Source organism: Microchirus variegatus, assembly GCF_963457635.1.
Source record: "Microchirus variegatus genome assembly, chromosome: 4".
NCBI lineage: Eukaryota > Metazoa > Chordata > Actinopteri > Pleuronectiformes > Soleidae > Microchirus > Microchirus variegatus.
Genome location: NC_139805.1, coordinates 29491849 through 29504958, shown reverse-complemented (window position 1 = coordinate 29504958; position 13110 = coordinate 29491849). Strand labels below are relative to the sequence as shown.

At 39.3% G+C, this 13110-nt stretch overlaps 1 protein-coding gene across 1 annotated transcript; it reads right to left on the bottom strand.

The window, feature by feature from the left end:
- Positions 1-5747: 5747 nt before the first annotated feature.
- Positions 5748-12432, bottom strand: LOC310925858 (sodium- and chloride-dependent neutral and basic amino acid transporter B(0+)-like; the record flags this gene model as incomplete). The annotated part of the gene is made up of 15 exons (XM_083887893.1): positions 5748-5915; positions 6095-6262; positions 6866-6975; positions 7055-7154; positions 7259-7377; positions 7468-7593; positions 7687-7779; positions 9451-9586; positions 9693-9833; positions 9962-10094; positions 10179-10293; positions 10498-10656; positions 11565-11696; positions 11795-11939; positions 12367-12432. The coding sequence occupies 15 exons, from the start codon at positions 12430-12432 to the stop codon at positions 5748-5750; spliced, it is 1911 nt and encodes a 636-aa protein (XP_083744019.1).
- Positions 12433-13110: the final 678 nt, after the last annotated feature.

Below are 13110 nucleotides of genomic sequence, written 5' to 3'. Positions count from 1 at the left end.
GCAGCTGGAGCAGCTGGCCCATGGCAAAGGATATTGGAAGGAGGCAAACAAGTAGAACAAGGCGTAGGAGACGATGACACTATAGTAAATTAAAATAAATATGTTGGCTGCAACCATGGAGAACCCAAGACCTGAAGAAGTGAACAGATTGCATCATGAAACATGTTTTTATCAAATATTTGACAGCTTAAACTGCACTGAGCACACAATCTCTCTCTCTTCAACTTTCTAGTGGCAAGAGGAACACCCAGAAACAACAAGCACCTTCTGAGTTTGGACACAGGCTTCAGGGTCTTGACAAGTTGGATCACTTTTTTGTATTTTCCTCCCACTACAGTGTCAGAGTACATATTTTTATGACGTCACAGTAAACGTCCTTCCATCCACGACCCATCTTGTTAGCAATCTACATGATCTGTGTGCAAACTTGTCAAATGCCTCATACCATTTTTATCCTAATGATTCCGTAATTTACTGCTGTTCACATTCAAATGTTTGCAGTCCGCCTTTGATGCTGTGCAGACTCGTCTGGAGAAATTGAAATTGAGAAATTGATTTTAAATGCTGAAAAATCAAAAGTTATGCTAATTTCAAATCCATCCCTTTCATCTGTTCCCTATCCACGACAAAGCTCTTGAGCTAGTCACCACCACAAGTACCTGGGACTAATTACCTCCGCCAATGAGGTTATGTTTTCGCCGGAGTTTGTTTGTCTGTCTGTCAGTTAGCAACATAACTCGAAAAAGTAGACCATAGACGCTATCACTGGTTACAACACTCGCTGTCTGACCCAGGCGTGCCAGCAGGCTGTATTTTGTAGGGACTGAACCTAAAACCTTTTTTATATGTTGCCAAAATATCAATGCAAAGAGTAGATTTTCAAAATCGAAAGGGTGGGGGAGGTTTGAGCTGCCTTGGCGGAGGTCTGCGCTCTCTGAGTGCTTTTCTAGTTATTGATGGGGAGGTTTCATTCAAAGTGCATGTTAGAAATCTGGTCTCTAAATTAAGGGTTGGAACCCACTTTTTTTTTTCTTAATAGAAATAAGTTGTGGCTCTTCTTGGCCTGGTTCCTGCTTATTTAAGCACTTTTCTTCAGAGAACCAAGAGCCATTATGCCTTGCGTTCAAATGACATTTGTACCTGCTGCCCCCGGTGTTCAGACCGCTTTTAGATTCTCTGCCCCCTCTGCTTGGAATCCCCTCCAAACTGAACTAAAATTATCATTATTTATTTCACTCATCTTAAAAGACCAACAATGGGAATCCATTAAACAGTGCTTGTTTTCTTTAATTGTTACTGCAACTATAACTCCTGCACTTTGTCTAGTTACTCGCACACAGACAATACATTCAGGAGGATTTCAATTGACAACAGTGAATGTCAATCACATCTTTACAATTGTTGTCTTCAAATGAATACATTTCAGCCTCACCCTTGAACAGCGGCACAGCTCTCCAAATGTTGACTGGGCCTTGGCTGCAGAACTGACCAACAGCGCTTTCCAGGAAGAACAGTGGAATTCCACAGAGAACCAACATTATGAAATAGGGAATGAGGAAAGCACCTGCTCACAGTGATAAAAGAGGGTTGTCATGATATTCAATAATACTTGGCCTCTGACAACATTTGGTAAAAAGACTGATCATCAACACTTACCCCCTCCATTCTTATAGGCCATATATGGAAATCTCCAGATATTTCCAAGGCCAATTGCAAAGCCGACCAAAGAGAACATGTATTCGGACTTGTTGTTCCAGTTTCCGCGTTCACGATTCTCATCACCATCATTCACGTGTGACTCCTGCTCAGAACAGAATTGTTTGAAGATACTGGCTATGCACCAAATGCAAAATGGTCATGGTGGTGGAACACGATAGAGCTTTTTACCAATGCTAAACAATGGCATTGTCCAAAGTGAGTAGTATTTCATTAAATAACTTTAAAACAGTATTAAAGGCAGAGCAGGTGATTTCTGTTTAAATATTTCATTTATTTTGATTACATTTTTTTTTTTTTTTAAATCTCTTCATCTCATTAAAAATATGAGATGACTACATCACTGACTCCATTCCTTTAAATAATTGTATTGGATTTCTAGTCTACTGCAAGGACCTGTGTATTTAGACATTTTTCAGTTTTATTTTCTTACTGATTGACTGCTGGCTGTTTTTTATGTTTTTCTTCTTTTTTTGATAATCTAATCTGATAGTCTAATCTTGTCCTTTGTACGTGCTTGTCTTTGTTTTTCTGAAAAACTTGTGTAAATAAAATTTACCAAAAAAAAAAATATATACATATTTCTTTGGATTGTTTGTTAATCTCTTTGCCTACCTGTGTCCAGGCACTTTCATCATGTGATAACAGTCTCCTAACTGCGAACATATGACCAACTATACGTGCATGACCAGATTATATTTGTGCACATGCTATATTACTAATTAAGTTCCCTAAAGCCACCAATTTCAAAACAGTTTTGTTGGTTAAAAGATGCAGCATGCTTTACATTGCCTTAAGATAGGAATAACTTTAATGTGCCAAGCCACAGCAACTCCTGTGATAACTCAATATCAGACTACACATCATCTGTTTCTCCAGTTTTTAAACTCTACATCTTCAAACGGAGGAAAAACAGACCCCTTTCTTACTTTACTTTGCTCTTTAAGTTTTGTGTATTTTCATGATGATTCAATATTTAGCTTAGTACCTGAGAAAAGCATTTATGATAATCTGCAAAAATTACATTTTTATCTCTCTGTGGCCATATTAATCCAATGTTGGTTGTGTACAATGTTATCAGTTGAACTTTTTGCTACAAATGTGAATGCCTGTAAAAGAAATGATGCATACGATAATAATATAAATATATATTAACAAATATCAGCAGTATAGGCTGCAGTTAATTACTCCGGCACCTGTCAATAATCCTACCTGAGCAGAAAGAATAGCGGGGCCCTTGGAAGCATTGGAAGAGGTATTTGTCCCCATGTCTTTTAATCTTCATATATCATGAGAAAGAAGATACAAAAAAGTCCCAAAAATGTCTCAGCTCACAGGCACATGAGAGAGACTGGTTTGCTTCTATCTGTAAGTGAGCAATGTCCCTCTGTCGCTCATGCTTATTCTTATTGGTGGAAAATAACAAACAGACCTTAGTGACAATTTAAACTCCTCGTTGTTGACTGAAACTTGAATGATCAAGTTTGTAGAGGATCTGCCTGCAGGCTAACCCCAGAGGCAGATGTGTTATCTGTTAAGCTACTAATAGATGAATGAATGAATGAATCGTTTATTTCGGGCATGACAAGTAATCAACATCTGCATACATCAGCATTTATATTAATACACATGACCGAAAGGGACAGCGGGAGAAGCAAAGCTTATCTAGTCCCGCCCCCATTACCCATACAATTTTATTACTTCTTTTTTTTTTTTTTTTTCTTCTTTTTTTTTTTTTTTTTTCATGTTAACTTTCGACATTTTGGACGTCGCAGCAACAATAGCATAAGGCTGCAGTTCATCTCAAGGCAGTCAACAGGCTACATGCACGGCCGTACATGTGTCCCTGTCGAACCATCACGAGCGATCACAGTCTCAAGTTGTTGCCTCGGTTCCGCCGAAATAGATAGGTTAAAGGTCAAGTGTGTAAGGCATAATAAGGTAAAAAAAATAAAAATATAATAATAATGATATAATTATTATTATTATTATGTCCCCAGGTCAAACCAAGTAAGATAACACACAGTATAGATAGACGGCAAAGCACTTTAGGTAATAAAAGAGCTGTTTAAACAGGTGTGTATTTAATTGTTTTTTTTTAAAACAGACAGATGACATACATATCGAGCCAAGATTGATGATGATGGTTGATAATGGTCTATTGTAATTACATTGCAAAATGTCAAACGCAAACCAATGCACTGAGCTACCATTTATGTGGTACATGTACAATTGGCCTTGTCTTCTCCCAGTGTTGTGCTCACTTATGATGATTAGCCCAGGGGCTAATGAAACACACTTCTCTCCTCTCACATGTACTGCATAGGTACAGTCTATTTATAAGAATATACAGTAATGTGCAAAAGTTTCTGTTTTTTCTGTCAGTCAAATTCTGTGATCATGTGAATTTAGAATGAAGTGAGGTGACTTAAAGCTGCTCTTATATTAGCGAGCTGTCAATGAGTTTAACTCATGCAACACGTGTATGTAATTCTCAAACATGTCTTGAATAAACCTGGCGTAATTTCGTTTTTTTTACAGCAGATATTTCTTTAAATTAAATAGTAGGACAAACACAGGATTTACCAGTAACATTAATTAAGGTTCCACTCCAGTATTAACAGAGCTGTGTTATTGTTCAAGTGTAAGGCTAGATCATGCTAAATACTAATACCTGTAGAGGAAGTCTTTTTTTTCCTGATTTTTTTTTATTTATTTTTTTTAAACAAAAAAAAACTGCATACATATTTTCTGGATGTGTTCCAGTAAAGTGGAATACAACTAATTATCCTCTATTGTCCTTATAGCATTGCTAAAACAACAAATCGAATGGCTAATGGCCTAAGACTTATGCACAGTACTGTATATTCATATGATATAAGAATGTCACATTTTGCTTTCTTAAATTAATTAATAGAATAAATGGTATTTGTCATGACAAGAGAAGCATACAAACAAATTTGACTGAAAACGTACATTTTTGAATGAAAGCGTGGACAATTGGATGATTGACAGAGCACGAAACATTACCAACATTTCTAAAGCTCGTATTGTTAGTATCATAAGTACAGCACATTGAATCAAAAGAACAAAATGGCTTCCACTCTTCAAAACACTCAAACTCACATAAACATATTTTTCTTCTGATTTACTGACATAATTAATATCATCGATTCTTGTGAAACAAGTTATTAAACATATGTGGGTATTTACATTTCATTATTAGATATCAGATCAGGTCACCAGACAGCAGAATAAATGTGAAACATACTGTAACACATGTATACATTTATACAGGTTTACATGTTGGTTCAGAAAAGCATGCATATGAGCACAGTCATGTGTGCTGATGCAAGTCTTTAATCAAACATTTGTACTGTCTTTGCATTTGCTGGGAAGTTAGTGTGTAAACATGAATTGTCACACCATTAAACATTGGGTGACAACATGTTTCTGTTAGAGCGACCAATTAGCATAGGAATACATGACATAATTCTATGTATCTAAAACACATGTGGTCTGTATTTATGTAGCACAGTATTGTAATGTACTACTAAATTACAAAATTCACCTATGTGTCCTTTACTTTGTTATTATTTCTTTCACTTTTACGCCAAATAAAATCAGAAGAAGAACAGTTGGTAATGGTCTGTATTTATATAGAGCTTTTCTAGTTTTGATGAGCTGCTTTACACTACATTTTTACCCAGTGTGCGAAATATCCATTAATAATTGGGAGGTCCCATCTCCCATTTGGCTATATTCCCTGTCAGATGTGGGCTTGTGTGGGCCTTTTCCGCAGCACCATTTGGAAAGCAATGAATTAATACATTAAAAATACACAATTAGAAATAAAATAATTTACATTTTGTGTGGTTAAAAAGGATAAGAAAGCATGCAAATTGTATTATGTATGTAGATCGTATAAGTAAAACTGAAATTACAAAAATGTTTAGAGAAAAAAAACATGCTTTCCAATTACACTGTAACATGTTTAGACCCCCCTCAAATTTTACATCTATCTTTACTCATCAGAGCCATGAGCTAGAAATTACATTTACATTCACATTTACGTCTTCTTGGAGTTTGTTGTCAAGGTTCTTCATGGGGCAACATCGTTCTTCTGAGTAGCGCTCTCCTCGATGGACATCAAGGTAGGGATGCCATTTTTTGGATGGAGAACACAACAACTTCAAACGCTGTAGAAAGTTAAAGAAATCAGGATTATGATTATTTTCATTTTCCTCCTGGTGTGAGGAAATATATATTTTTTTAATTATTACAAAACACACACACACACACACACACACACACACACACACACACACACACACACACACACACACACACACACACACACACACACACACACACACACCTTCCAGGGGCTTCCTTCTGTTTTTATCAGCTTATATACAGCGATGACAGGGATCCAGAGTAGGATGAACACAACCATGCACCAGCCCAGAGCCAAACCCCAGCCTGGGAATGGGACTGTCCCGTATAAAGGAGGCGTAAATGTCATCAGAGACCAGACCAGGATCACCTAAAGAGCAGAATCAGGCAGTTTCATTCATGATGTATTCTACACAGTTTCTTTACGTGGCATTAAGGCACTTCTTTCATAATCTTTATTTTATTTCTCATATACACTATGTTTTATTGCATACAAAACACAAGAACAAGAAAGTTGAAGACATAATCAAGAATTAAAAGAATTCCAGTTTTTCTGCTTTTCATTGTCATATTTTTGGATCTTGTATTGATGAAAAACCAGAAAGGGACACACGGCCACACAGTGGCTAGCATTGTTGATTCACAACAAGAAAGTCACTGGCTTGAATTCCTCATACAGTCCAAAAACATGCAGTTTGGTGATTAGATTAATGGGACGCTCTAAATGAACGCTGTCCCTGTGATGAACTGGTGATTTGTCCAGGATGTAACCCGAATTTTGCCTTTTGTCAGCTGGGATTGGCTCCAGTTCCAAAAGAAAAAGGTCTATCTCGCTTATACAAATCACAATGTTGTTATTTGTTGTTTCTGTCAAAGACATGCAAAGAGAGAGGGTGCTTCAGTGGTCAGTTAGGTCTGTTGCTGCATTTCTCCAAGTGTCTACTATGGCAGAGACAGTGTGTGTGCAACTCACCGCTATGATACAGGGACTGATGACAAACCAACATGCTCTCCACCAAAGCCAGAAAACAAAACTCTTATTTCCAAGCATCATCTCAATGTCTTTGATAAAACGGTTCCCTCCTGTGAAGCACAAGAACACAGCTGGAGATCAAGACTGTCTTTGTCACATTTGCTGCACATCCAAAACTGTTCTATTTACCATAAATGTAGCTGATGCCAATGATCTCCAAGAGGACCAAGACCAGAAGAACCCAGCTTGCAACAAACTGGTCGATCAGTGTCACCCAGTATATTCCTGCCTAACACATACACGCAAAGATAGGCTGAGAAGATCACCTAATGTCAGCCAGGAGTGTCACATAATGCAGGTTTGTAATGGTAGTAACATTCAAGTCAGACTTACCTGTGTGACACATGGTAGGCCAAGAAGATAGAGGAGAGCGCATGTTGCCACAGTCAGTAAGGCATGTTTGTTTTTGAACATTTTAGGACAGGCATCTGTCAAACAGGTGATGATCACCTCTGATGACAAAAAGAAAGAAAGATGTGATGACGAGAGGATCTTCTAGTACAGCAGTAGTCTGAATAAAGTGCAAAAAAAAAACATCCCACCTATTCCTGCAAACTGAGAGTCGAGGCCAACTGTCAGCAGCATGAAGAAGAACAAAACAGACCACAAAGGTGATACAGGAAGCTTGGACAAAGCATCTGGATATGCAATGAATGCCAGGCCAAACCCTGCACAAAGACATAGAAACAAAACATTCAGCGGCCACTTGCCAGTCTTCGACAATTGTATGAAGTAGTGCTCACACTGTGCGTCCATCTGACCTTCCTTTACAACCTCTCCAACTGGCATTTTGTATATATGAGCCATGTGACCCAGAATTGAAAATATGGCAAAACCTGCAATCACACTGGTCCCTGTGAAAGAATGAAAATAGTGTGACTGGATGAGTAGAACAAAAAACATCCCTGAGACAACACATATTTAAAGTCTGGTTACTTTGAAGTATCTGACTAGATGAGCACATTAACACAGCTCATTTTTATCTTGTTTATCTTGAACATGTTGAAGAATGTGCATTGCATTGAGATGCAAAACAGACAATTCTTCATGAGAGGGTTGATTCTGGGTTCAACATACACATGCCAATGGTATTAATATATCATGTATTCTACAGGCCAATGTTGGACTTTGCTTGCTGAAGAGCACAGATGCTTCTTGTTTAGACAGCGCTGTTAAATCTGTTATTGTGCATTGGAATGTTTACGATCATAAGGAAGTATAGAATAAGTTGATGTTTTTCAGCAACGGTGGACTCTGTGCTGAAGAATAGAATACCAAATATGGGCAAATGTGATATACAGGATGATGATGCCACGTAAGCTTTAAAATGTATGGTCCCAAAGACGGAGGCCAGAGTCTTCTAGGATACAGTTGAAACTCTCTAAACTACAGCGGTTGAAGAGATGCATTGCTTGTAACAAATAAAGTTCTCTTTGTTCAAAGGGTATCACAGAGTCTCTTTCTGCACCATAATCTCACCACCTGTTGTTATTTAAAGCGGACCTGGACCGGAAGTTCCAATTAACGCTGTTTTTTAGTGTGTATCTGCGTCATTACCTTGTTTATGAAGCCCTGAAGGTTCTAAACAAACAGTTCAGCCACTGCTGAGAACGCTGTGTTTTATTGTAATCTCGGGCTCAGAGAGATCTCTGAAAAAAACCGGTCCGGTTACGTAAACAGCAGTTCTCCTGAACAGCAGATCGTCCTGCTCCGGGCACTAGTCCGGGCACATCCGGTTGCGTACATTGAGACGCAGAAGAAGAATAACGTCCGTTGTGGAGGTGTTTCACGAGCGACAGTGTCTTCTGACTCTGGGTCTGACTCCGGGTCAAAGTCATAAAAGGGAGTCGTGAAGAAGCTATTTTTAAACATTGTTAAAACAATGTTTTGATAATGAGTAGCAGTGCATCCACTGTTCCAGAGGGGGGAGCTGCGCCTCTGAGAGCGGGTGTGCTGATTATGTCACTTCCGGGTATTGGCCAATCACAAGACAGTTGGGAAGGCTCTACGCTGGCTGGCCAATCACAACGCAGTCTGTCTTCTTGGGGAGAGATTTCTGTCTGAAACAGCGCGACTGATAAGAGCTTCTGATTTGGCTCGTTTACAGCAACTAGGAGGTTTTTGACCATAAAAACAAGTAAATGTATGTAAGTAGACCTCCATAACTAACATATATGTGCAACAGGACCACTCTATGTGAGCTTTTTTTTATTTTATGACACAAGCATCTATTGATTGACCACCGCTTAATCCTCACTGACACTCCCCCCTCCCTTCCCCGCTCCTGGCCATGTGTTTGTGTTTCCCATGAGACCCAAGACTTAGTGAGACCTGCTGATTCTAAGGACTCCGGATCGGCAGCCCTGATCTTGCAAGGCTAGTTTCCCCACAAACAGACGGTAAGGGGAGTGGAGACAGGTAAAAATACTGCATAGTTTCGCTTTGAAATCAGCAACGTATCAATAATGGTCAAAATCCTGTTCTGGACAGATTTCAACTGCCTTTTCAACGTCATTTACGCCCACCTGCATTGGTCAGTGATACCACAAATGCATCCTTAAACACATTGTTGTGGAAGTTGTTGTAGGAGGCGAGAGTCATGACTCCACCCCAGCCAATAGAGAGAGAATAGAAAGTCTGAGTCGCTGCATCTTTCCAGGTCTAAAAAACAAAAACACATTCATACTTTGTGTGAATTACAAGACATTTTTTTATGTTTAAAAAACAGTACTACTGCATATTCAAGTAAGGAAAGTTGGGTTCCCACCTGCGCTTCAGTCAGTTTAGTCAGATTTGACTGTGAACCAATGTAGAACTCTATCCCATCTCTAGCTCCCTCTAGTGTCACACCTCTGATCAGCAGTATCAAAATCACCACATAGGGAAATGTAGCTGTGAAATAGACAACCTGGAAAGATGAAAGTATAGATTTAACTGTATAAATGCAATGAAACAAGACTGAGGTATGTGTACAGAAGAGTTTGAAGCTCATCAAACTGTGGACTAGGACACAATTCAAAGTAGACGATATCTTACTTTTCCCGATGACTTGATGCCTCTGACGAGTGCTGCAGCAACAACTATGGAGCTCAGCAGCAGACACAGAGCCAGATGCCAGACAACAGGTCCTGTTTCATTCAGACCACTAGATCTCTGCAGAGCTACACGACTGAAGGAGAGATAAAAATGTTTGTACTGACAATCACAGCACGACACTGGTGTGTTTGTGTGTGTGTGTGTGTGTGACTCTTACTCCCAGTAGTGTTCACTTGGAGTCTGCATTGAAGCTGTGATCACATCAGATGAAGGACAAGTGATGTTTTCCTGAGTCCAGTTGGCCAGAAAAACACCACTTACATTATACGATACTACTGGAAAGGGCACAAGTAAATGGCTTCTTTAAAACATGCTTATGTGTTAAGTACAAGCACTAAATTCCCAGAATGTATATTATCATGGTGTTTTTCTTAAGATTATTTCTCATCTTGCATCATTATGTTTTTTTTTTTGTTTTTTTTTAATCTCACCCCATGGCAATGACACATCGGCAGAGTAGTAGGTGAGACAAGTACCTGAAGCTGTGTTGCTGCAATTACTGTAGTTACCGAAGCTGCTGGACCAAGGCAAAGGAGACTGGAAGGAAGCGAACAAGTAGTACAAGCTGTAGGCAAGGATGACGTTATAGTAAATCGATACTATTAGTGTCACCATAACCATGGCAATGCCAACCCCTGCAGAGTTAGAGAGACATTATCAAGAAATGTTAATGTTAATGTTAATTGAAAATATTTCCGTGTAAAAACTTGGAGGGTGAGTCTCCTGGCTGATTTCCCTCTTTCTCATTTGTCTGTTGTGTGTGTGTTTGCTGTCTGTTGTGTGTTTTGCTTCCTGACATCTGCTTCCTGCTCACTCCACACTCATCTTGCAGCATATAACCCACCACATTCCTCCAAGGTTTTCACTCACATTTTCACAAATGGCCACCCACTTGTTCTCTGTTGTTTGCAGATCAATTACTCTATCTGTCTATTGTCTGCTCAGTTCTCCTATACATCAGTCTCCCCTGTTTGCCCCACCGTGCCTAAGGTGTTATAACATCTCAGGACTGAGACCTGGAATGGCTTCCTCGTCTCTGTAATAGTTTGAAAAAAACCTTGTTTACATGACCAGATATTCAGAACTATGTCAACTCTACATGCAACTCTCTTTTCAGTCTCTTTGCAAGACCTTACAATCTTCGATAGTTAACTGGAGGCAACTGGATTTGTTTGACTATTCACCTTTCATCTAAGAGGCTCCTTCATTTCTGACTAACTGGTGGAAAAATCCAGGTTTTTAGTCTCTGAAAGCCGGATACCTGTTTAGAGAATCATTAAGCAGGTGCCGGTAATTCACCCCAACCCCGTTTCAGGTTGTTAGTTTTATTAGGGTCACCCACTGTATGGGTCACAGGGAGCCTTTAAAGAGAGTGCATGTTTGAAAATACCCAGAGAAAATCCTTGTGTACACACAAGAGAACACGCACAAAGTCCTAAAACTCCACTGATCAGAGCTTGTCTGAAGTCCAGCGCCATAAAAGTGACTGACTATGTTGCCTCATGTTTTACAAGACATTTTCACCTTCAGGTGTGCATCTTACCCTGCAGTATAGGCACTGCTCTCCATATGTTTATGGGGCCTTGGCTGCAGAACTGACCAAGGGAACTTTCCAGAAAGAAAAGTGGGATTCCAGTCACCACCAACATCACAAAGTAAGGGATGAGGAAAGCACCTGTTCAAAAGGGGGGAAGTGAGATTAGATTATCTATATGTTATCTACTGATTAATATTCAAATTGGATTCCTGAATCAAATAGATGAGCAAATGTACCCCCTCCATTCTTGTAGGCCAGATATGGAAATCTCCAGATATTTCCCAGCCCAACAGCATAACCAATCATAGAGAGGATGTACTCCCTCTTACTGCTCCAGTTCCCTCGTTCAGTGTTCTCATCTTCCTCATCCACATGTGGCTCCTGCTCAGTGAAAAAATGCGTAAAGCTTCCAAATAGCTGGCATGTCTTGAGAAATAATTGTTGTGGGAATGGAGCATTTCAAAAGAGTGCAGTGCAAATGTTTCTTCTTAATTATATTGTCACCAAGTCACGTATAGGCCTGTTGTATATCCATAATTATGTATAAATGTTGTGTCCCGCTATAGCCATGACAAAAAAGCAAAACAGATCAATAAAAAAGGCTCTGAGCATTAAGAGATTAAAAAAAAAGAAATAAAACAATTAAATAATCGTATGTGTACACTTTACATGATGTTTAAGCTTGTTATGCACAAAATGTAAAATTTTTGTTATGTAAAATTAATGAATTCAATTAGAGAATTACAGACGAGCAATATTTCTCAGGACTATTCAAGTGAATTATCAAGAGAAAGGTCTGGGATCCTACCTGAGTGACAACTGCAGGATTTCTGAAAATCAAATCCCTGACAGTGTTCCAGCCGTATTTCCTCATTTCCTTTCACCTCCTTGCTTAAATTCTGTATAAGAATGTTCACTGTCTCAGGTAGGTCTGTTTTAAAGTAGCCCCCACCCATTCACCCCCTAACAAACAAGAAGGGAGTGATGTCTTCCAACCAATCACCTGCTCACAAACCTCCCCCTCAACGCCACACATACCTGGGTGTTTTAAAAACAATTATTTTGGTTGCAAAAAAAACCCCCACTGGAATCATGATTTTCCTAACTCTTGATAACATTAGTGGATCCCCTGTATGACACAGATGTTGAAAATAAGCGTTATGCTGCATGTGATTTCCTGCCCTCTGCATCGATGTCCTGATAACAACATGGTATGGTCAGTATTGATAAAGCAGAGCTGTAGTGTGCAACAACACAACACAATGATGGCCGTGTGGTGTGTGTGACTCAGTGCCAGTAACCATGTGTTAGCAGCTCCCTAAAGCCACCGCTGTGACTGATGATGGATGGAGCTCATTTTGGTCGATGACATCTACTTTTAATCACAGTTCTGTAAGCCTGCGTGCGTTTGTGTAGCCTGTAATGTGACGAATGTCTATAGTGTGACCACAGCATTGTGAGAGGACTTGACCTCTGACACACATTCTCCTTTGGTTTGGCTCATTTCTTGAAACAGAAATTACATTCTCAAAACTACATGGACAAATCTCCA